At 38.3% G+C, this 25,230-nt stretch overlaps 2 protein-coding genes across 6 annotated transcripts in view; both read left to right on the top strand.

Annotated features, from left to right (window-relative positions):
• Positions 1-7,299, top strand: part of NAA50 (N-alpha-acetyltransferase 50, NatE catalytic subunit) — a 34,056-nt gene extending 26,757 nt beyond the window's left edge. For both annotated transcript variants that reach the window (XM_037835594.1, XM_037835585.1), the window contains exon 5: positions 207-7,299. In XM_037835594.1, coding sequence (XP_037691522.1) covers positions 207-384 — 178 coding nt within the window. In that variant the 3' untranslated portion in view covers positions 385-7,299. The remainder of the gene's footprint in view (positions 1-206) is intronic.
• A 12,484-nt stretch (positions 7,300-19,783) lies between these two features.
• USF3 (upstream transcription factor family member 3) overlaps positions 19,784-25,230 on the top strand; it is a 48,245-nt gene continuing 42,798 nt past the window's right edge. For 3 of the 4 annotated variants that reach the window (XM_037835577.1, XM_037835580.1, XM_037835578.1), the window contains exon 1: positions 19,784-20,045. The gene's annotated coding sequence lies outside the window, so the exon portion shown is untranslated. Of the gene's footprint in view, positions 20,046-21,494; positions 21,576-25,230 lie in introns of all 4 variants that reach the window. The other variant, XM_037835579.1, reaches the window with a different exon arrangement.

Genomic DNA, 25,230 nt, shown 5'->3' with positions numbered 1-25,230 from the left:
GAGTACTTAATCTTTGTAGATTACTAGTAATACTGTGTGTGAAAAATTACAAATTTTATTTTGTAAAGAGAATCTAAGGAATATCGGCAGTATTCCAGCCAGTTTTACTAGCTGGGGGTTTCAGATTTGAGGGTATCTGTGGAGAACACTTAAAAGGAGATGAAATCATAATTTTACTTGTTTTTTCTGATACCTTTACATTTCAGGCATGTCCAGATCAGCAATGAGTCAGCAATTGACTTCTACAGGAAGTTTGGCTTTGAGATTATTGAGACAAAGAAGAACTATTATAAGAGGATAGAGCCTGCAGATGCTCATGTGTTGCAGAAAAACCTCAAAGTCCCTTCTGGCCAGAATGCAGATGTGCATAAAACAGATAACTGAACAAATTACAGATGAACTTTCTTGCACTTGCTTGTCGCCAAATAAAAGAGAGGCCCACTGATTTTTTTCCCCTTCTTTCTTTTAACGCTTCCCCCCTCTTTATTCTTGTTTCTCTTTCTTTCTTTTTTCTATCTTTCCTTCCTTTTCTCTAAAAGTTTTAATACTTTCAAGGACATTAATCATGTTTGGATTGTTTGAGTTTTCTGACTTTCGTGAGGTGGTTTCATTGAGGGAGGGAGAAGGTGTAGGTATGTTTAGTTTCACAGTTAAAGTATATGGTTCCAAAAATTGGGGTGTTAAATAATTTCAAATTTTTTAGCTAATTTTTTAAAATGTCCTGCTTTCACATTGAAGGGCAGAGCCTACAAAATATTGTATATTTCAAAAGACAAAAAGAAGCAGCAGCAATATCTTGTTCTCTAATTCATAGACAAGTTAGTGTGTTTGTGGTACTTTGGGTTTTTTAAAGACTATTTGTGGGATACTAATCCCTAAACATTGCCTTCACTCCACTGTTAGTCCTTCTGAGCACCATCTCAGGAGTTGGACCATTATTATCCTTGTAAGAAATACTTAAGCTTTGGTTGTTGTTGTTTTTGTTTTTTGTTTTTTTAATGCAGTTGTTTCCTTTCTTCTTTGCTGGTGGTTGAGGTAGATGGGGCAGTTTGGTTAGGTAGTGTTTATACTTTGGTCTCAGTATTTGAGTTAAACTGCTTTTTGCTAATGAGTGGGCTAGTTGTTAGCAGGTTTGTTTTTCCTGCTGTTGATTGTTACCAGTGGAATTAACTTTTAGAGTGTGAGCTGGTGAGATTAATTTATTTTAATATCCCAGCTAGAGATATGCCTTTAACTGACCTAAAGAGGTTTGTTGTGATTTACCTTTTTTTTTCTCCTGCCCTTTTTCTTCAGTGAACCCAATAGTAGTTTTAGTCAACATTGTTAAAAATGGAGTTTATGTCCTTATTGGTCAAGACCCCTAATTAAACCTGAAGCAGGTGTTTTCTCTTGGACATATTAAAAAGTACTTAAAAGGAAGTTTAGCTGTATTTGTGGCACAAAAAATGCATTTAATGTCAGCTAATGCAGGCTGCTAAACCTGTGGCCTCTGAGTGTTTGATTTAATAGGGAAGAATATCTAGGCAGTATTTTTGAGAACATAGCTGCGCCTTTGCTTACCTGTTGGAGAACATCCCAGATTTGATTACACTCTGTGCCTACAGTGTTGAGTTTAAGGATTTGGGGAAGAGTGGAATTGTTGAACGTATTGCTTCTATTCTTGGAAAAGTAGAAGTCTATAAGTGTTAATAATGCACATGTCACTGTGACCTCCTCTACTGACAGAACTGACTTATGCCAGAATATTTTCTGGCACGTAGACAAGTGGCTTTGATATTGATCAGTTTTTTTTTGAAAGATGGGAAACATCTGAAATTTTTGTCTTTTCCTCCCGTAGTCCCATCTTCAATATTTAAAATTTTTTAGATTGTCAATACTGATGACCTTTTACAATGTCCCATTAGATTTTAAAACTACACAAGGATTGAGTTTTCTCTTGCTTGACTTTGAAAGGAAGGTTGGTTCATAACGTTTATCCTCTTATGTAAAATTCTGGTATGAAAGTGTCATCTCTCCAGATATGCTATTTACAAAATATTTATGCACATTTTATAATCCTAAGTTCTTATTTGAGAATGTGAAAGTGTAATAGACTTAAACAGTCTTATTGAGTGCCAAGAATAATACAGAAAAGGAAGGTAGTTGATGAATGAACATATAGGGCTCCAGTCTTAAGATAGTAAAAATCTACAAAGACCACGCTGTTTCTTGAGCATCAGTTTTTTAAGCAGTCTGAATCTAGGCTTAGAAGAAAGGTTTCATGTTAAGCACCTTTAACCTTCGTGGATAAACTTCAGCTTGCTCTTGCCAAGAGAAGAGTGCTTGAGTTACAGAAGGCATTAGTTTGAAGAATTCACTCTTTTTGTAAGCTTCAGGTTATCAAAATAGATTTTGATATGTAAATGAATTTTCTGAGATGACACTGCCTCTATTTCTATAACCATTTTGCCTGGACTATCTAAACAGTCCTATGAATGTATCCCTAAATGTGGTTATTGAAAACAGAATAGCTGCCTCATGACAATTAAGTAAATGTTATTTAAGGAGGGAAAAAATTTAAATTTTGAATTGATTGTGCAGGCTCCCTGTCATTATAGTTTTCTTTTTTCCACACTTTTCAATAACTTAACCTAAATCGTAAATGTTTGTAAAGGGTTAATCGTCCTGCATCAATTCCATCCACTTAAGGAGAGAGAAAAGCTGGGCACTGATTCATATGCCTGTGAATCAGTAAAGACTGAATTGCGTGTCCCATGTTGAGTTGGTAATTTTGACATATAATAAAAATTCTCTTGTTGGAGGTATTACAATAAATAATTCTATTAACTGGAAGATCACAGAATGTGTCCATCATATTTTTCAGGATAGATAGTTTTTACTGTGTGATGAATAGGTAAAAATTATACTATATGATAATTGATTTCTGTTCTAAAGAAGAGAATCTGTAGATATATCTATGCAATATATAATTTGTCCAGATTAGTTTTCATTTGGTAAGAAAGTTCTGAAATATCCCCCAAAGCAGTTTACTTATCAATTGAAAGTCCTCCAAAAATAGAACTATTGGGAAATCTTTGTGTGTGGTGGTGGAAAAGAAAAGCTCCCTCAGTTTTTTGGAGGGAATAACTTTAAAAATACTTAAATGGCTAAGTTTACCTGGTGTGGTTAAGAATTAAACTTGTCAATTTTAACATTGCTGTTACATCTGAAATAAACTTGTGATGTTCTGCTAGTAATCTGTGATGTCTGGTAAATATCATTGTACTGACGTCTGTATTCTGGGATCAGCAGCTATATGTAGTTACTGATACTGTTAACCATACTGTTTCATTTACTTTCACATTTCTTTAAGATCTAACTCAAAACTCATTAAGATAGGCCAAGTGTAATCAAGGCCCCTTAATTCAGACCTTTTGGAATACTGCCCAATTTAGAAAAAGTTTTGATTTTCAAGTCTTTTAAAGTTAGGGAAGAGGATTTTATTTCTTTTAAATAACTTTAATTGTATGCCAGGTGTTTATTTTTATGAGACTACCCGCAGATGTTGCATTGTAAAACTTAGTACAGATATTAACTACAAATATGATCATCTAAGTTGCCTGTAAAATTTTTGTTTCATCTTGATTTTTTCTTTTGTAATATGAGGGGTAAAATAAGTATTACCTACCTCAGATTTGTTAAGATTAAATAAAACTGTACATGTAAAATAAATTCTGAAACACAGAGGATGGTACCTAGTAAGAACCCTAATGTTAAACTTTAATATCTGCAGTTCAATCCCAAAGATGGGGGAAAAAGTCCAAGAAGCTATCCTAATGCTTCTGTATTTTGAATGTAACTGTTAAAAACATCTAACAGGTTAAGTTTCTCCTGAATATTAAACAAACATGAATTTAAAATTTTGTTTTTAACAAGATTAGCTCACTAATATCTTAGTCAAAACTTTTGTAATTAGAATTTTGTTTATTCCTTTCAAGAAACATTGAGTGGTCTTTGCACTATGTCTTAAAAAAAGGGCTTAGTTGGGAAAGTTCAGGACTAGTGTGTCTCAAGTAATTTGGATTTAAAATGAATAGAGAATTTGCAGCTTTTTTAAAGCAGTGCTATACTGTATTTTGAAATTTTCTTATTTCTGGGCAGACCTGCCAGGTGACATTTAATGGATTTTATTTGTGGGCATTTTGTATTTCACAATGAAAGACAGGACTGAAGTTAGAGAAGTTTCAAGTAATTTGAAACTGGAAACAGTTTTCAATGGTATTTCATTTGGTAGTGAGGTGGAGTCAGAGCATTTCTGAGGAGTATGTCTAATCACCTAAAGGGTTTTTTCGAACAATATATTCATTTTCCTGTTTTTCCCTTTCCAGGTTACATTTAGTATGAGGATTAACATATACCAAAATAAAGTAATGACTGAGTTGATTTGGTGATTTTAGAACCTAAGAGTTTCAAAGCAATACAAATACATTTTCGCACTGAACCACTGGCGAATTTTTTGCCAGGTCTGAGTTATCACTATGTAGTACAGCACCCTAAAATTTAGCAGCTCAAAACAATAGCCATTTACTCTGTCCCACAGTTTCTAAAAGTCAGGAAACCCAAAGTTGCTGAATTGTGTGGTTCTGGCTCAGGATCTCATGACAGGCTGCAGTCAAGCTGTCAGCTAGAGTTGCATCTTCCAAAGGGTTGACCAGGGCTGGTAAAGCCACTTCCAAGATGGCTCACTTACATGGCTATTGTTGGGCCTCAGTTCCTTGCTATGTAGGTGTGTCCACAGGCTGTCTGAGTGGCACCTTGGCATCTGGCTTCCCCCAGAGCTAATAATACAAGACTGAGCAGAAACCATACTCCTGCAACTTAACTGTAGAAGTAACCTACTACTATTGCTAACATATATTGGTCCCACAGGTTAATCTGGTACAATGTGGGGAGGGCTACACAAGGTTATGAATACCAAGAGGGTGGGGGTCATTGGCAGCCATCTAGGAGACTGGCTACCATATTGCATGAAGAAAATGCTGGGTTTTGTTGACAAGGCAGGGTGCTTCATAAGATCCTGTTACATTACTCTCTAAAGAGATTAGTTTCCTAAACAAGGGTTAGAGAGCTCTGCAGTTTACAATTTGGAATGCACAAGAAATAGGAAGTGGGCCCAAAAGTTTTCCTCTTGTGGTTTGGTTTTAGGGTTGGGGCACTAATCTATCTTCCAGATTGGTGATTTTCTAGCTAGGTGATTTGGACATTCCTGGAAAGTTGGGTACTGGCATTCATAAGTAGGAACAGTAAGCCAATGGGAATATTTTAGGGAATGACTATTTCACATGACAGAGGGTCCTGAATTGGACCTTGCTTGCAGGACTGTGCCACAGGAACTTAATCTTAGTTTATAATACAGCCAAGTAACAGCATATGGGAAAAGGGCTTGACTCAAATTTTTAAAATATGTTGATGGAACATTGAGAAATGTGAAATCAGGAAGCAGTCTGTTACTGGGGTAGAAGTTCTTTTCAATTTTCTAAATTAAAATATTTGAGTTTCTTTAGGTAAGAATTTATCTAGAATCAAAGTCTGCTCTAGAAGTAGTTGGGAGCATAAAGTTAATATGAAGCAGTCATTATTTACAGCCTAAATTCTAAATCTTGAAGAATTGCGGCCCATTTTATGTTACTATATGATGAAAGCTTACATCTAACATTTGGGAAGATACCCATTTGATGGAGTATTTTGTCATTTGTGTACTTCGAGTTAGACATTCCTGATTTATTTGCCACAGCTGAATTTCATCCCAGTTTTACTCTTTATTACTATCCTCAAAAAACTAGAGCTTATCTTAGCTTGCAAAGGATTTAAGCAGTATAAATTAAAGCACATGTTAGATGGCTCTATCTTTGCAGGGTATCTGAATATGTTTTCCCTTTTTTTCTTTGTTTTTTTGTATCAGACTTCTCGATCTCATCTAGTTCATCTTTTAGAAACAGCATTGAGGATATCAAAGTTCTCTATAAAGATTTGAACACTTGTCACTGGCAGTTTCCTACCTTAAAGTACAATAAAACTGGCAGATAACACATCTAACGGCTTATACAGGTGAATTTGAATATACAACTTGAAAAAATTAGTATATACGTAATATCGGGTGCTTTTAGTAAGATGAGGGTTTTATTAATAGTTTTTTGAAAGCAGTTTTGTGACATTCTTTGTCCTTGCTACCTTTTTATGTAAGGTTATCTGCCTTTAGTAAATATAAAGTTACAAATTGTTCCTACTGTGTTGAGCACCAACTATTCTCAGCTCTAGACATATGACAGTGAGCAAGGTATAAAAGGTCCATGGCCTCTTTAAAGGTAAATCAACTTATCTTTAAGTTGAGTAAAATTCATGTCTAGGTGAAGGCCTACCTCTTTAATAAAGACTAGAGCCCACAAGGATCTTGACTTTAAACTTTGGAAGAGGAATATCTCCTCCACTGACTTGCTTTCACTTAAAGCCTTAATTCCTAAAGAAAGTGGAGACTATAAGAATGAAAGGACTCACACTCTGCCTCTTTGCTCCTGAGGAAATGGATGTGCAACCACCCAAGTCAGTGCTGTTTGTATCTTTGGGTAGTATTAGTTGATCACCCATTGCAGAAGCAGTTTTCAGAAAATTTGTAACTGATCAAAATATTTCAGATAATTGGATGATAGTGCCACAACATCCACTCATGGGAGATAGGAAACCCTGCTGATCCATCGAGGGCAAAATTGCATGAAGCAGCATGATATTCCTATGAATCATGTTGCTTGGCAGGTTCCCAAGATTTGGCCACATTTGATGAAAGCAATCAGAGATTTGAATACAAAATGTAGTGAAGTTAAAAACTGCAAAGCAAGAGTTGAACTACTTGGGAGCTATGATCTACAAAAACAGTTTATTGAAGATTCCTATTTTGGGAATGACTCCAACTTTGAGACTATACCAGCAGTGTATTAGGTACTGCAAAGTCACAGTAAAGCTGCATCCATTCGTTGCTGAAGGCCAATAATGATTAACCTCCATAGTGATGTTCTAGATTTTCTTAGTCAACAAGTGTGTTCAAAGTGTATGTTTGCTAGCTCAAGGCCACAACTTTTTCAATTGACCTATTGTTTTTTATCTTAAAAACTAATTGTAGATGGAAATCAATGTTGTGTTTGGCAGAAGAATTAATAAAAATCTTTGATCCAGACAGTTTATGGGATACCTTAAACAAATTGTATCACTTATCTTGCCCCAATTACAAAAATAGTGGAACAAATAAAATAGTACAACCATGAAATACGTTTTGTGTGTGTTGTATAACAATCATTTCTTTCCAATGTTTATCCTTAAGGCACTAATCCAATGATAGCTAGTATTCTAATATTCTTAATTATGATCTTAATAAGTAATTGAAACAGCACTTTCAGGCCCAAGTTAATATCTGAGTCCATTGAGACTGTCAAATAATCTGTCTCTTTATCCCTGGGCCTTTTTTGTTTTGTTTTTAAATTCCATTTTATTGAGATATGTTCACATATTACAAATCATCCGTGATGTACAATCAGTTGCCCACAGTACCATCATATAGTTGTGCATTCATCACCCCAATCTACTTTTTTGAACATTTTCCTTACACCAGGAAAATAAAAATAATAAAAAATAAAAAAGACCACCCAAATCATCCATCCCACCCTATTTTTCATTTAGTTTTTGTCCCCATTTTTCTACTCATCCAAACATAACACTGGATAAAGGGAGTGTGATCCACAAGGCTTTCACAATCACAGTCACCCATTATAAGCTACGTTGTTACACAATCATCTTTAAGAGGCAAGGGTTGCAGTTGGATAATTCCAGGTATTTACTTCTAGCTATTCCATTACATTAAAACCTAAAAAGGGTTATCTATGTAGTGTTTAATAAGAGTGCCCACCCAAGTGACCTCTTGACTCCATTTGAAATCTCAGCCACTGAAACTTTATTTTGTTTCATTTCGCATCCCCCTTTTGGTCAAGAATATGTTCTCAATCCCACAATGCTGGGTCCAGATTCATCCACGGGAGTCATATCCTGCGTTGCCAGGGAGATTTACACCCCTGGGAGTCAGGTCCCACATAGGGAGGAGGGCAGTGAGTTCACCTGCTGAGTTGGGTTAGCTAGAGAGAGGGGCCCACATCTGAGCAACAAAGAGGTACTTCGGGAGACCCTTAGGCACAATGCTAAGTAGATTTAGCCTCTCCTTTGCAGTAGCGAGCTTCATAAGGGCAAGCCCCAAGATAGAGGGCTTGGCATACCAACGGTTGTGAGAACATCAGCAACAATCCAGGTGAGGAAGTCCAACACCTCTTCATTTTCCCCCAGCTCCTCAGGATGGCCCTGCATATGTATTTCTAGTCTCTGCCCAAATTACTTTGGTATGTGTCACTGTTTCACATTAACCTATGCAAACCTGCCAGGTCTCACTTCCTATTCTAAGTTCCATGTAATTACGGTGTTTGGACAAACTGTATGAGTTAAATTGTTTAAGGAATATAACTTCTGCACCAAATAAACATCTCTTCCCTTGGTCTCACATGGATGTTGAAATTGTAAAACGTGGTTAGTATCATCCTTTACCCTTTGACCTGATTTGCCCTAGTCCTAACCAGATCTGCTTCATTTGTATCCTAACTGAAGTCCGGACTCATTCAACTTTTTTAACAGTTGCTGTATGCACTTACACTGACATAGCTGCAGAGCTTTAGCTCTTCAGTTGTCACACAGATACCCAAAGTTCAGGGACCGATCAGGTTATACACAAAGGGATCAGCTTCTCAGAGTTTGGAGACAGTACCTGGGCCTTTGGTTGAATTAGGTATCCCTAGTCATAGGAGTTCACAATCTTGATTGGAAGTATTTTGATTCACACATACCCAGAATGCACACTTGTATGTTACAAGGCTAGGAAAGAGAATGACTTATGGAATAAATCTTTAGCATTATTCTTAATTTTGTTTATCTAGTTTATTTCATGAGGAAGTCAGTTTTTTGCTCCCATTTGGACCACCTTGCCTCTGAAAATTCATATCCAAAAAGGACACTATGCTGTTTCATCTTCTGCTTACTTTGACAAATGTGCCTGTTTTATATGCACATATAACCCAAATGTCAAATGCATATATTGGCTTAGATGGGGAAAAAAAAGTAGTTTAAAAAGCTGAAAAGAGAATTCTGTTATGTTGAAGTCCTTAAATAATATATTGTGTTCTTTTATCACTGTTTCATTTATAGGATAATTAGATAATTTCTGGGTATTTTTAGGTAACTAATTTCAAATTCATTTGGATATATATCACTTTGAGGTAAGTAATTTCAAATTCATTTGGATGTATATCAGAAAAGGTTTTCAAAATAATCTCAGGAGTGTAAAAATACAATTGAGTTTTTTTTTAAAAAAGGATGAAAGGAAGTACAAAGGGGATAAAGTTCAGAATTTAAGCAATAGTCTAGCTTACACTTTAGAGATTTTGATTCCATCTTAGCTTGTGCCCCTAGACTCTTACAGTTTATCCCATTCTAATCTGCCTTGACTAGTACACTTCATTGCATTAGATTTGGTCGTGAGTACCCACAAGGGAGCAGGCACTGAGTATACGACAATGAAAAGGATGGGCTTAACCCTGACTTGATGCTTAACAGGGCACAGACAGAACATTTCCAATTGCCATGAAGTTCTACGTTAGGATGGGAGGGGCATAATTTACTGAATTTTGAAAAAACTATATATAAGTGAATTTGGAGTTTGATCCTCTTAAATATAGCAAAATGGATGATTGTTTAATATGGTCATTTTTACATCTAAGAATGAAAAGAAAGGAACTGCAGTGGAATTAAAAAACTCAAAGATGTTTTGGCAATATTTCAGTACAGAACCGATTGAGTTTAGTAAAAGCTAGAGACAAGGATCAGGAGTATTCTGTCAATATTCACCAGCTAGAAAACAGAAAACTAACCCATTAACAATGATAACAAACTGAGTAATTTAGCAAAGAGTTTATACAAGGTACCAAGTTCCTTTGGAACTTATAAAGGAAAATTTATTGACTGAATTAATGGAATAGGTAAATAGAGGGGTAATATACCACATTCATGGATATAAAGAATATATAGAATGTATAAAATCTGCAAAGCAGTGAAGTTAAAATTGTAACCAACAAGCCCATGAGCAAAGCTATGGTAATTAAAATTAGATCACAGCTCATACAAGTTATCTCAATCCACACAACAATCCAGTGTGGTAGGAATTTTTAGCTCCATTTTACAATTTCAGAAATAGGCTTAGAGAAGTAACTTGCAAAGTTCAGTAAGTTAAGGGGCTGAGCTGGGATTGATATACATGTCCATAAAATTTTAATTCTGTGGTATGTGAATTATATCTCAAAGCTGTTACCCATCCACCCCCAAAAGTCAAACCAAAAAAATAGATAACCTGAATAACCTTATATGTTTTAAGAAATTGAATCCATAGCTAAAATCCCCCACAAAGAAAATTCCAAGCCTAGATGGCTTCTTCAGTGAATTCTATCAAATATTTAAGGAAGAAATAATACCAATTCTACACATTCTCTTCAAGAAAATAGATGAAAGAATATTTCTTAACTCATGTTACAAGAACATAATAGTGATACCAAAACCAGACAAAGACATGACAAGAAAATTACAGACCAGTAGCCCTCAAGAATTTAGGAAAATCCTTAACAGAATATTAGCAAATCAAATCCAGCAATATATTAAAAGGCTATAAGAGCATCAATAAGATTAGTCCCAGGAGTGAAAAGTTGATCTAAAAATTGAAAAGCAATCTGTGTAATTCATCATATTTACAAATTTAAAAGAAAAAACAAGTTTATCTCAATAGAAGCAGAAAAAGTGTTTGAGGAAATACCATGTCCAATGGATAAAAACTTTGAACAATTTAGAACTGAAGGGAACAGCTGAGAAGGGCATCCATAAAAAGCCTACTGCTCCTATTGCATTTAATAGTGAAAAACTAAATGCCTTACCTCTAAGACTGGCAACAGGACAAGAATGGCTGTTTCAGCACTTCTTTTAGTTTCCCAGGCTACTCCACCAAATACCATGAAATAGGTTGGCTTAAACAATGGGAGTTTAGTTTACAGTTTTGAGGACAGGAAAACGTCCCAATCAAGGTATCAAGGCAATGCTTTCTTTCTGAAGACCAGCTGCCAGTGATCCTCGGGTTCTCTGCCACCTGACAAGGCACATGGCAGCGTTTGCTGTCCGTTCCCTTCTCTTCCTGGTTTCATTGATTTCATCTTGCTTCCATGGCTTTCTCTCTCTTTGTCTATTAATTTCATTCTCTTATAAATGACTCCAGTAAGAGGATTAAGACCTTCCAGTTTGAGGTGGGTCACACCTTAACTTAAGTAGCTTCATCAAAATGTCCTACTTATAATGGGCCCACACCCACAGGAATGGATTAAATTTATGAACATGCTTTTCTGGGGTACACACAGCTTCAAACCACCATACCACTTCTATACAATATTGTACCACAGGCCCTAGCAAGTCCAATGAGAAAAACAAAAAGTATGCAGATTATAAAGAAGTGAAATGGTTTTTATTCACCAATGACATGATCATCCAAGGAAAAAACCCTAAGATATCTGGGGAGGAAAAAAAAAAAAAAAAAGCTATTAGAACTGAAAAGTGAATGTAGCAAGGTAACAAAAAATAAACATTAATTATATTTCAGCAATAAAAATTAGAAATCTTAAATTAAAAAAATGACATTCAATAGCATCAAAAACATGAAATATTTAGAGGCAAATTTTACAAAATAAATGAATGCCTGCACACATAAAGCTATAAAATACTGCTGAAAGAAATTTTAGAAGACCCAAATAAATTATGAAGTTATAACATTTCCATGGAGCTGAAGTCCTGATAAGACGTCAGGTCTCCCCAGATCAGATTACAGAACCTGGACAAAATTCTGGCAGGCTTTTTATTGTAGAAATTGGCAAGCTAATTCTAAATCTTTATGGAAATGCAAAGGACCTACAGTAGTTAAAACAATTTTTAAAATAACAAAACTGGAGTATTCAAACAATTTTAAGAGTTACTATAAAGCTACAGTGACCAAGACATTGTCGTGTTGGAGTCAAGAGAGACAAATACATCAATGGAACAGAATAGCAATAGGAATACATCCACAACATATGTGGTCAGTTGAATTCTGTCCAAGGTACAAAGACAATTCAGTGGAAGTAGGATAGTCTTTTCAAGAAATAGTGCTGGAAAAATTGGATTTCCCTATGAAAAGCTATGAACTTCAACCCATTCTGCTACCATAAACAAAAATTAATTCAAAATGCACTATGGATCTAAATATAAAACATAAAACTTCTAGAAGAAAACAGGAGAAAAATCTGTGTAACCTTGTGTTAGGCAAAGATTTCTTAGATATGGCATCATAAGCACAATTAAAGAAATAATTGATAAATTGGACTTAATCAAAATTAAGAACTGCTCTTCAAAAGACGCTTAAGAGAATTAAAAAAAAAAAGGAACTGGGAGAAAATATTTACAAACCACATACCTGATAAAAGATTTGTATCTATAATAGATAAAGAACTCCCAAAAACGGAATAAAAATAAATAACCAAATAAAAACGGGCAGAAGATTTGAACAGACACTTCATCAAAGATTTACAAGTGGTACATGAAAAAATACTAATAAGTTATAAGTGATGTGCTAATTAAAATCACAATGAGATATCACTGTATACCTATTACGGTGTCTAAAATTTAAAAGACTGGTTTTATCGAGTGTTGACAGAGATATAAAACAATTGAAACTCTCATACACTGATGGTGAGAATATAAAATGGCATAACAACTTTGAAAAACAGTCTGGCAATTTTTTAAACAACTAAATACATACCTACCAAATGACTCAGTCATTCCAATGGGTATCCCAAGCATTTACAGGCATACTTCATTTTATTGTACTTCACAGATACTGCAATTTTTACAAATTGAAGATTTCTGGCAACCTTTCATTGAACATGTCTATCAGCACCATTTTTCTAACAACATGTGCTTACTTTGTGTCTGTATCACATTTTGGTAATTCTCACAATATTTCAAACTTTTTCATTATTATTATATCTGTTGTGATCTGTGATCAATAATTTTTTTTTTGCTTTTTTTTTATTAAATTCAGTTTTATTGAAATACATTCACACACCATACAATCATCCATGATATACAATCCACTGTCCACAGTATGATAACATAATTATGCGTTCATCACCACAATCTATCTCTGAACATTTTCCTTACATCAGAAAGAACCAGAACAAGAATAAAAAATAAAAGTGAAAAAAGAACACCCAAATCATCCCCCCATCCCACCCCATTTGTCCTTTAGTTTTTATCCCCATTCCTCCATTCATCCATACACTAGATAAAGGGGGTGTGATCCACAAGGTCTTCACAATCACACTGTCACCGCCTGTAATCTACATTATTATATAATTGTCTTCAGGAGTCCAGACTGCTGGGTTGGAGTTTGGTAGTTTCAGGTATTTACTTCTAGCTATTCCAATACATGTGATCAATAATTTTTGATGTTACTATTATAATTGTTCTGGGGTACAACAAACCATGTCCATATAAGATGATGAACTTGATAAATGCGTGTTTTCTGACTGCTCCAACAACTGGCCTTTCCCCATCTCTCTCTCTCTTCTCAGACCTCTATATTCCCTGAGACAAAAAAAAAATTGATATTAGGCCAATTAATAACCCTACAATGGCCTCTACAATGTTCATGTGAGTCACACATCTCTCACTTTAAATAAAAAACTAGAAATGATTAAGTATAATAAGGAAGGCATGCCAAAGCCTAGACAGGCCAAAAGCTAGGCCTCTTGTACCAAACAGTTTCACCAAGCTGTGAATGCAAAGGAGGAGTTTATTCTTGAAGGAAATTGAAAGTGCTACTCCAGTGAACACATGAATGATAAGAAAGCAAAACAGCTCATTGCTGATACGGAAAGAATTTTAGTGGTCTGGATAAAAACACCAAACCAACCACAACATTCCCTTAAGCCAAACCCTAATACGGAGCAAGGCCTTACCTCTCTTCAAGTCTATGAAGGCTGATAGAGTGAGGAAGCTGCAGAAAGAGTTTGAAACTAGCAGAGGTTGGTTTGTGAGGTTTAAGGAAAGCCGTCTCCATAACATAAAAGTGCAAGGTGAAGCATTAAGTGTTAATGTAGAAGAGTGCAGCAAGTTATCTGGAAGATGAAGTGTTTTAGTTTCCTGGGCTGCTCAAGCAAATACTATGCAATAATTCTGCTTAAAAAATGAGAATTTATTTGCTCACAGTTTTGAGGCTAAGTGAAACTCAGAATCAAGGCATCATCAAGGCAATGCTTTCTACCAAAGACTGTGGCATTCTGTGGCTGGTTGCTGGTGATCCTTGATCCTAAGCTTGTCACATGGCAAGGCATACAGCAGCCTCTCCTGGTCTCTCCCTTTTCTCCTGGGTTCCTTTGCATTTCAGCTTTTGGCTGCTCCCTGTGGCTTTCTCTCTGTGTTTCTGAATTTCATTCTACTTATAAGGGGCTCCAGTAATAGGAGTAAGACCAATCCTCATTGAGGTGGCCCATACCTTAACTGAAGTAACCTCATCAAAAGTTCTCACTTACAATGGGTTCATACCCACAGGCATGGATTAAGTTTAATAACATGTTTTTTGAGGTAAGTACAGCTCCAAACCACCACATCTAGCTAAGATAATTGATGGAGACAACTACAGTAAACAACAGATTTTCAGTGTATATGAAATGGTCTTCTATTGGAAAAAGATGCCATCTAGGACTTTTACAGCTTGAGAGAAGTCGGTGCCTGGTTTCAAAGCTTCAAAAGACAGGCTGATTCTTGTTAGAGGATGATGCAAATGACTTTAAGTTGAAGCCAATGCTTATTTATCATTCCAAAATCCTGGGGCCCTTAAGAATGATGCTAAATCTACTCTGCCTGTGCTCCATAAATGGAACAGCAAATCTGATGACACCATATCTATTTACAACACAGTTTCCTGAGTATTTTAAGCCCCCTGTTGTTGCTCATTGACGATGCACCTGGTCACCTAAAAGCTCTGATGGAGATACAGAATGAGATTAATTTTGTTTTCATGACTGCTAACACAACATCCATTCTATAGCTCACGGATCAAGAAGTTCTTTTGACTTTCAAGTCTCATTATTTAAGAAACACATTTTGTAAGGTATAGCTGCCACAGATAGTGATTCCTCTGATGGATCTGGGCAAAGTAAATTGAAAATCTTCTGGAAAAGATTCAGCATTCTAGGTGCCATTAAGAACATTCATGATTCATGGGAAGAAGTCAAAATATCAACATTAACAGGAGTTTGGAAGAAGTTGATTCCAACCTTCATGGATAACTTTGAGGGGTTCAAGACTTCTGTGGAGGAAGTAACTGCAGATGTGATGGAACCAGCAAGAGAACTAGAATTAGAAGTGGAGCCTGAAGAGATGACTGGATTGCTGCAATCTCATGATAAAACTTCAATGGATGAAGAGTTGCTTCTTATGGATGAGCAAAGGAAAGTGGTTTCTTAAGATGAAATGTACTCCTGGTGAAGATGCTGTGAACATTGTTGAAATGACAACAAAGGATTTAGAATATTACATAAACTTAGTTGATAAAGCAGCAGCAGTGTTTGAGAAGACTGACTTCAATTGTGAAAGAAGTTCTACTGTGGGTAAAATGCTATCAAACAGTATCTCATGCTACACAGAAAAATCTTTTGTGAAAGGAAGAGGGAATTGATGTGGCAAATTTTATTATTGTTTTACATTAAGAAATTGTCACAGCCACCCCAACCATCAGCAACCACCACCCTGATCAGTCAGCAGCCATCAACACTGAGACAAGACCCTCCACCAGCAAGAGGATTATGACTCTAAAAAAAAAAAATTAATGCTTGCTGAAGGCTCAGATGATAACAAGCTTGTTTTTTTTTGGTTTTTTTTTTTTTTTTACCCAACAAAGTAGTATTTTTAAATTAAGGGCTATAAATTATTTTTGGGGGGCATAATGCTATTGCAAACTTAATACAGTATAGTGTAAATATATAAACATAACTTTTATATGCACTGAGAAACCAAAAAGTTCATGTGACTCACTTTATTATGATACTTGCTTTACTGCTGTGGTCTGCAACCGAAGCTGCAATATCTCTGAGGTATTATGCCTGTACTTGAGAAATGAATGCAATTTCTCATACAAAGATTTGTACACTAATGTTCATAGCATCTTTATTTGTGATAAATAAAAACTAGAAACAATCCAAATGTCCAACAGAAGGTGAATGGACAACTTACGATATATTCATACAATGGAATACTCCTCAGCAACAAAAAAGAATGAATTATGATACACTCAACAACAGGAATGAATCTCAAAGGATTTTGCTAGGTGAAAGAAGTTAAGACAAAGAAAGTATATATTGTATGAGTCTATTTATATAAAATTCTTAACAATGTAAACTAATGTATAGTGACAAAAAGCAGATTAGTGGTTGCCTGGGGAACAGGAGGAGGAGGGAGAAACTAATACAGAGCATGAGGAAATTGAGAGGGCAGGATGGATATGTTCATTGGTTGATTGTGGTGATGATTTCCAAGATGGTTGCATATGTCAAAACTTATCATACTGTGTACACAATATATTCTTAAGTTTACTGTAGGTCAATCAACCTTCATAAAGCTACTTTTTTTTTTCTTTAAAGACACTTTTAAGAAAATGAAAAGGCAAGTCACAGATTATGTGAAAATATTTGGAGAAAATATATCTGAGAAAGGGTTTTTATCCAGAACATTACAACTCAATAATAATACAAGCATCCTGATTTAAAAATGGACTAAGACTTTGAACAAACACTTCACCAAAGAAGATATACAAAGGCCAATAAACATATAAAAATATGCTCAACATCACTAGTCATTTGCACTACAAAGTGCAAATTAAAACCACATTGAGACACCACTTCACACCCCCTAGCTACTAGAATGGCTAGAATTAAAAAGACTGACAATACCAGGTGTTGGCGATAATCTGGAGTATCTGAAACTGGCATATATTGCTGTTGAGAATGCAAAATGTTACAACCATTTTGGAAAAAGAGTTGCGCAGTTTCTTGATAGAAATATAGATCTAGATTTCAAGGGTCGGCCATTTGCTTGTACCGCTCCTCCTCAGAAAGGTACATTTCTAAAAACAGAACGCAAGCTTATCTTTCCGACATATGGGTTTGAGTTACAAAGCAAGTCGCAGAAGTCTGACGAGTGGGGCAAATGGAAAATCAGATGGCAAGGAAAAAGAGGAGGTGAAGACAGGAAAAGGAGAAGGAAGCGGGCAAAAGCAGCTCTTTAATTACCCAAGGCAGATCTTAAGCACCCAGGGCAGCGTGGAGCCTCTCCCTCCCCACGCGCACCTAGGGCGCAGGGGTGCAGTGCGAGCCCCTCACACACCAGACAACAAGGGGCGCCGGGAGCCGCGAGCAGAGCTTCCCCGGAAGGAGGCGCAGCCCTTGCCTCTGGGAGCGGACGAGGGGATGGAGCAGAGCCCAGAGCCGCCCCTGCATCCCAGGTCCCCTCCTCCTGCCCGGCTGTCCGCGAATCTCTGGCAGTCACTCACCGCCAAGAATAGGAAAAAGAGAGATGTCACTAAACGAAACTGGGGATGCCAAGAAGTGACTTGTAGGTCGTGCAAATAGTCTTTTAGAGCCATTTAGGGGTTTTAAGTATGTGGGTGAAAATCAGATTCACTCTGCCAGTGTGTAGAATGGACTTGGACCCAAGGCAGTTTCACTTGACCACCAAACTTGTTCTCCAGATCAGGCACTGTAAGCGTTTGCAAGGCTAGCCCGAAAATTGGACTGGGTTATCTGAGGTCTCCTCTCATACCTAGTTCAGTAAACCAGTTTTGAATGAGCAAAGCCAATTAAAGGATCCCTGGTTGGGATTTGGACTTCAGTCAGAAAATGAGGATTAAATTTAAAAGCTAATATTCTGGACTTTAATCAAACAGAAATTTCCCTTATTTTTCATTTCTAAATTTTGCTATAAAGATATTAATGTGTATTTTTAAAGGAGGGGCAAAGAAACTCTTAAATTCTGTTTTCTGAATCATCAAAACTATGTGTGGTTTTACTTTAGTAACCATGCATTGTAGTTTTTGAAAAATTATACATATGCCAGATATGGCACTTATGAGCTCTAAAATATTTTTTTTTTTTTTAACAAGAATACCTTATTTTCTGACTACATGGAAACTATTTCCTATAGATGTACTTACTAACACTATGCAATTTCATGTTTGTGTCCTTACATGACTGTTACGGCTCTGAATCCTAGGGTCTTTCTTCACTGCAGCTTTGATTTGGGTGTGTTAAGGCCATTCAAGGGCTAATTAGCTCTTCTTATGCCAAGATGTGAGTTAAAGAAAATTTCCAGATGGTTTAGTAGCGCCATAGTTTACACGGAACCTTAACTGTACCTTCCGTTTCGAGTTCTGTCAAACATAAGGTGCAGATACTGTTTAGCTTTATCGGGTAACTTTTTCTTATTGCAGGGTCTGCTTCCTCTGTACGCAGTAATTATCATCGAGCAAGTCACTGTGTGCACATTCTCCAAGTTACCGGGTCTAGCCCATAGCCATCTAAGATCTGGGACGTTTTCCAAACCTGGCTGTGGAAGCGCTGGGAAATCTTTCGTCACCACTAGGTGGAGGACTCCTGTTTCAGAAGGGGAGCGGTTATGAAATGTGGGGTGAAATCAGGAAAAGGGAGGTGTGAACACGGTTGCAAGGCCTCCCAAACGGACTTGGGGTTGGGGTACCCACACCTCCTTAGTCCAGGTCTCTAGAAATCCAAGCTTGGGGTTGTAAACCCCATCCCCCAATGCTACAAACTCCCTCCACCCACCTAACCCGCCCCCCGCTGGAAGGCCCCCAGGGCATTTTTGAACATGGTCATCTTTAGTTTTCAGGAATCTATGCGTTGTTGCAAACGAAGACAACCACAGCCTTTGAATTCCAGCGGTCAGGTAGTCAACGATCTTCCAGTGAAAAGGCAGTCCGAGATATCTCCATTTGCTCCTTTTCTTCCCCACCTCTTCTTCCAGAGGCATCAGGTATCCTGCTCTCTGAGCGAAGAAGAGAGAGCTAATTATTCCCCAAATTCTTCCATGCCCTCTTCCTCTTCAGTTTTTCCACTTCCAAACTCCTATGAAAGATGTGGATAGCAGAACAGAGAAGAAGATACAAAGAAGTTTCTTAAAACACCTTTTCCAGGATCCCCCTTAAAGGCGTCCCCTTTAAGGAATCAGGCCTACCTCTCTCCCATTCATCTACTGGCTTTCCTTCCTGCCCATCACTCTACCCTTAAGAATATTTCCTGTTACTTCAACCCAACTTGCACACCTCCGCCCCCCGGCCCTCCTCATTGGGGCGCCCGAGGCCCGTTGAGTCCTCTGTTTTCCCTCCACCTCCTCCCGCCCTCTAGTCTAGCGCAACAGCGTCCGGGATTTTGATAGGCTATCACGGCAGCCTCCCCGGAGTCGGATTGGTAGCATGAATGGCAGGGGCGGGAGGGCTGCGCACCCAGGGTAGGCTGTTCGCGTGCCGAGCAGCGGCCGCGGGAGGGGTGGGGAGGGGCGGGGGGAGGGGGGCTGGGAAAGTTGAGGCCGCGCTGCCGCCGGGTCTCCGGCCTTGAGGGCTCGGGCTCGCAGCGGCGGCTGTGGCCGCAAGAAGAGGCGGCGGGGGCGGGGGGAGAGGAGGGCCCGGGCCCGCGCTCCCCCAGCCCCGGAGGAGCAGACGGCGGCCGCGGAGGGAGAGATTCGCCTGGGCGGCCGGACACTCCTGGCATCCCCGCCTGGGATCATGACCCAGGCGGGGGTTGCTGCCGCCGCCGCGTCCGCCGCGGCCGAGACTGCGCAGCCCGCGGGTGAGTGACTACGGGAGGGGGCCGCTGACAGCCGGGGCGGGGGGCGGGGGCCGGGGCTGCGGGGGAGGCTCAGGGGGCGGCTCCGGGCTCTGCTCCACCCACCCCCTCCTTGCTCCCGGAGGCGAGAGCTGCGCAAAGTGTGCCGCCTTCTTGCGGGTGCCGGCGCGCCCACCCCCTCCTTCCCGACCTCCCGGCGCCCCGCGCTCCCTGGTGCCAGGCCCGTGGGGGGCTTGCGCTGCGCCCCGAACCCCAAGATGCGCGCCTGGCGGGAGAGGCCCCACGTTGCCCTGGGTGTATAAAGAACTGGGCAGCCAGGTTCACACCGGATGGCCTTTGCCCGCCCCCTTCACCTTTTCCTGTCTCCTTCATCCCGCTGTTCTATCGGTGCCCTCTGAATTTCCTTCGGTCCCCCTCGTTAGACTCGTGCGACTTGCTTTTTAACTCTCACCTTCTGTCGGAGAGTCGGCTTGAGTTCAGAAGCTTATCTTTCTGAAGAGCAGCGGAATGAGCGAATGGCCAAGTCTTGAAATCTAGTTCCATATTTCCTGAAGAAATGTGATTTCTAGACTCTTACTTACGTTTAACGTTTTGATTGTTCGGTTCTTCGCTAGTCATTCCCCAACCCCCACGGTTACACTGGGTTATGGTCTATGATGTTTATTAACTTTATCTGCTTAAACCTACGTGCGGAATCCAGCTATTGGCTTCCAACTCGTGGCCTCACATTTTTGCTATTAAGCATTGAGTGACCTAACACCACACAAGACAGTTGTGGCTAATTTCGGGTTGCTGGTAAAGAAAACAGTTGTTTACATATAAAGAAAGTAAGTTTTCTGGAATAAGCCCTTTGGTGAGTAAGATGGATCTTGAAGCATGTTCGCACGTTTGGTTTCTCTTAAACAAAAAACCCACTAAACCAGCTTTTGGAAGAATCAACAGGCTGTCAAATCTCCAGTCACCTTTATAACTTTTCCTTCTTCACAGGACACTTATTTAATGTAGTACAGAGTTGTTGTATAGGATACATTTGTTGTTTCCTTTTATTTGTGAAGTACTTTGAAAGTGTATGCTACAAAGTAAATAAAAATACCTTGTAATATTGCACTTCTGAAACCAGGATTAGTTTAATGCATTCAGTCACTACAGGAATGAGTTAATCGTACATTTTGCTTTAATCTAAGCAGTATGACTTTTGTATACATGGCTATTAGATTCCCTCTACATTTAAAAGAGAAGTTTTGTAAAATCTGGACATGTATGCAGCTTAGAATGTTCCTGAATATAAAAGCATTTAATTGCAGGTATTATAAGGGCAGTGTAGGTTTGAAATAATTATTTTCTGTGTTAGTTGTCTATGGGGCATCATGGAAATATAATTTGAACTTTGCAGACTGCAGTCAGTGTACCAGTCTTGTATGAGAAATTGATGGGTTATTTTTCTATTTTCAGAGCTTAGCACTGTCAACAAGGGAAAAGAAAAGCTAAGAAAACTGAGAATGTTTACTCAGGTTAGAAGATAAGCTTCAACAGGTAATCAGCTCAAAATTGTTGCTTTTAAACAGGGTCTGAAATAGAGTTTGGGTCTTAACCTGTTCTCAATTCAGACTGTACATTAGAATCACCTTGTGTGCTTTCAAATTTTAATGCCTAAGCCACTCCCCTCAGAGATTCTCTAACTTTTGATCTGGGGTAAGTTTCTGCTATAAGAAGATTTAAAAGCTCTTCAGGTGATTCTATTGAGATTTAAAAGCTCTTCAGGTGATTCTATTGAGCAACCATGTTTGAGAGCTGTGAGTCTAGAACAATTTCCATTCCACGGTTTTCTAAAAATCAGGTCTTAACTCATGTGTCCAACTTTTTGACCACTACTTTCCAACCTGAACCTTGGACCTCTGATGGCCCCGCAGATAATGAAGTTCACATCCCTGCTATTGCTAAAGACATTTCCCTTTCTCAAAATATGAACACTCCTCCTTGTGTTCCCTCTTTCCACCAATAATAGTTCTAATTCTCCTTTTATGAAGGTTTTTCTTATAGCTCACTTCAGCTGTTAGTGATTGCCTCCCTTTGAACTTTTATGCCACATATTGTTTGAAAGATGCACGTCACACTTGCATGATGTGGCTGTTTAACTTATTTTGTATTTCATTATTCTCAAACTTAAGAGCAAGAAATGTCTTATTTTTTGGCTTCTCTACAGTAGTTTCCTTTAAATTGGATTGGTTTGCTTTGTAATCCTCCTGACTCTGCCTACTACCGTAATTTCAGAGTTGAATCCATCCCAGCTGTTTATGCCTTGGGTCGTTTTCTCATAGCTTAGCTAGCATTGAATTCAAATGTGGACATCAATTTCTTCAATATCTTTTTCTGATCTATTCAGTAGGTTATTTCCTCCTGTGTAGTCCTATGTCTTACTATTTTTGTGTTAACACTTATCACACTGACACATGTCTGTGTTTATTCACCTTTCCCATCAGACTGCTAACCCCAGGGCTCCATGTTGGGCAACTCTAGGGTTTAGTATTCACGTTGTATTCTTAAATACATGGTAGAGCTAGAACCACACCAAAATACAAACAGTATTCTCTTCCTCTTTGTATTCCTAGGACCTATAATAGCATTTACCATTAGTAGGCACTTAATAAATGCTTATTGAATGAATGAATCACTGCTATCCTATATATTATGCAAAGATAACCATGTATATCCTAGCATAGGTTGTTTTGGTATTAACTGACTGCTATTAATTATCCTTATGTCCTGTACTCCTATTATGGATTTGTTAGGTGTTAGTGGAATCTAAGTAATTATGGTTGTGACAGTTCCCTTAAAATATGTAATCTTCCTTCCAATATGTACGGATATATATATATATATACCTTAAGTCTTTTACTCTGAGCTCTAAAGGTTGACTCTTGTTGTCCATGAAGTATTTGTGGATCTCTCGCTAAGAGAAAAGCTGTTAACTGTCCAATTCAATAATTTTTCTTTTTTCTCATTAAATTTTCCACATGAATACAATTGCACTACTTCAGAAGGCCAAATCTTTTAATTAGATCGGTACTGCGTGATAAGTTGCTTCTATTAAATGTGCTAATACTCTGTTTTTAATTCAGCTCATCAAGTATTTATTGAGTGCTTACCGTTTGCCTAACACTGTTAGGTGCTAAAGATAATACAGAAGTAGTAAATGGTATGAACTCTGCTCTTAAGATATTTATAGGCATTGGGAAGGTGGGAGAACACCCATATTAATGCAGTATTCATTAGATGCTAAATTAAATGTAAGCACCCAAAATCTATGACTCAGTGATCAATACCATAAACAATTAGGAAAGACCAGATATTCATTCTTTCAACATTTATTACTTCCTTATTGAGTACTATTTGTTAGGGATACAAATATGAAAGATGTGGTCATTACCATTTAGAAGCTTACAGTCTAGTGGGAAAAGTCAGTAAAATTATATAATGTATTTTGTGTTGAATACATGAAATATGTGGGATGTTATATCAGGATGTTTGGGACTAAGAAGGATTATCTAGTCTAACCTCTAGGGATCAGTGGAAGTTTCAAGGAGGATACATGGGAGATCCCAGTTGGAAAGTTAATATGAGCATTCCAGACAAGATGACAGGTATGAAGGCATGGCAATGAATGAGCGAAGGAGGCATTCCTTGATTAGGGAGTTGCAAGTAGATTGCCATCAGCAGACAGGAGTATTGTTCAAGAGTATGGTCTTTGGAGTTAGATGGATATGGTTTGCAAACTTTTATTCCTGAGAGGTCTGAGCTTTTGCTGATCTTGCCTCTATAGGGTAGCAGTAGTCTACTGGTAATTTCACTCCTAGTCTTAGTACCAAAGGTGCTCCAGGATTCCCCTAATTTTCATCTGTACTCCCCATAACTTCTCTTTTTTCTATTGTCTGGTGACATGAGGAGCCCCAAATGATGAAACCTTTAAGGGCTCCCCTGGTGAAAGCATTCTCTCCCTACTGTGATTTCTTAAACATTAGAAGCCATAGTGAAGGGGACAAAAAGAAGAAATTTGTAGTGTAATCATGAGAGGTGCCACTTCTACCTCTACTTGTAGAACTAATTTCTGTTTGGTTATAAGCATCAGAAATTGAATTTGGCTAACTTAAGCAGAAAAGGGGAATTTATGGATAGATTTTTGTAAGCCCACAGAAGTGAAGAAAAATAGAATAATGAAGCCTTGGGAAGGCCGGGCAACAGACTAACTCCCAGGATGACATGGGTCCTAATTCAGCCCCAGCCAGCTTTCCTTCTGCGAGGGAGTCTTACTTGTCAGGCCTGTCTCCATCTCAGCGGTAAGCCCGTGCTTGATGGTCCCATCAGACTTTAGGAATAGGGCAGAAAATCTCCCAAAAGGAAAAGCAGAGTATTGTTGCCAGAAAACCCAAACAATAGATATCTGCTACTGTGTTTATTGGATTTGGTAGTGCGGAGGTCTTTCAGTGAATTTGGTGTGAACTGTTTTAGAAATAAAAGCCAGGTCACAGTTGGTTGAAGAAACAATGGGAGTAGAGGAAGTAGAGACATTGAGTATAAATTACTCTTTCAAGAAATCTGATGGTTAAGGGTGGGGGTAGTGGGGGAGAGGGAGAAAGAATGAGATTACCCAGAGGCAGTTGCAAGGTCAGAAAATTATTATTTTTGCCTTATAAATGGAAAAAAATAAATGAGGATATATTATAATGGGAAACCATGAGTAGGGAAGGAGAGATTAATAACATAGGACAGAGAAGATATATAATAAAGTTACTACAAAGTGGGAGTGAAGGAATCCGGAGTAGGGTAGAGGATTTGGTGTTAGCTATAACTATTAGGGAAGGTTTCAGGGAGGAGGACAGACTTGGATTGGTCTTCACAGAGTAGGCAGGACTTGGATAAGCAGACAAAAATGGGAAGGTCATTTCAGTGGGAAAATAGTGTGGATTTAGGTAAAATCACTGATAAGGAACCCAAGGAAGAACCTGTCTGAATTGGAGAGGAGGGAAGAGTAGATGACCTGATTACCTAGATAATCCTGCACCTATGTGTTTTCTTCTATGTGGAGGGTGGAGGGTAGATGGGAGAGAACTAGCCAGTGAAGAAGGTGGTTGGTAGAGTCATGAAAGCCAGGACCCAGGAGTTACGCTTTGGTACAACAGACAGTGGACTA

Source organism: Choloepus didactylus, chromosome 1, assembly GCF_015220235.1.
Source record: "Choloepus didactylus isolate mChoDid1 chromosome 1, mChoDid1.pri, whole genome shotgun sequence".
Lineage (NCBI taxonomy): Eukaryota > Metazoa > Chordata > Mammalia > Pilosa > Megalonychidae > Choloepus > Choloepus didactylus.
The sequence above is the reverse complement of the archived record's forward strand: the minus strand, read 5'-3'. Positions and strand labels throughout refer to the sequence as shown.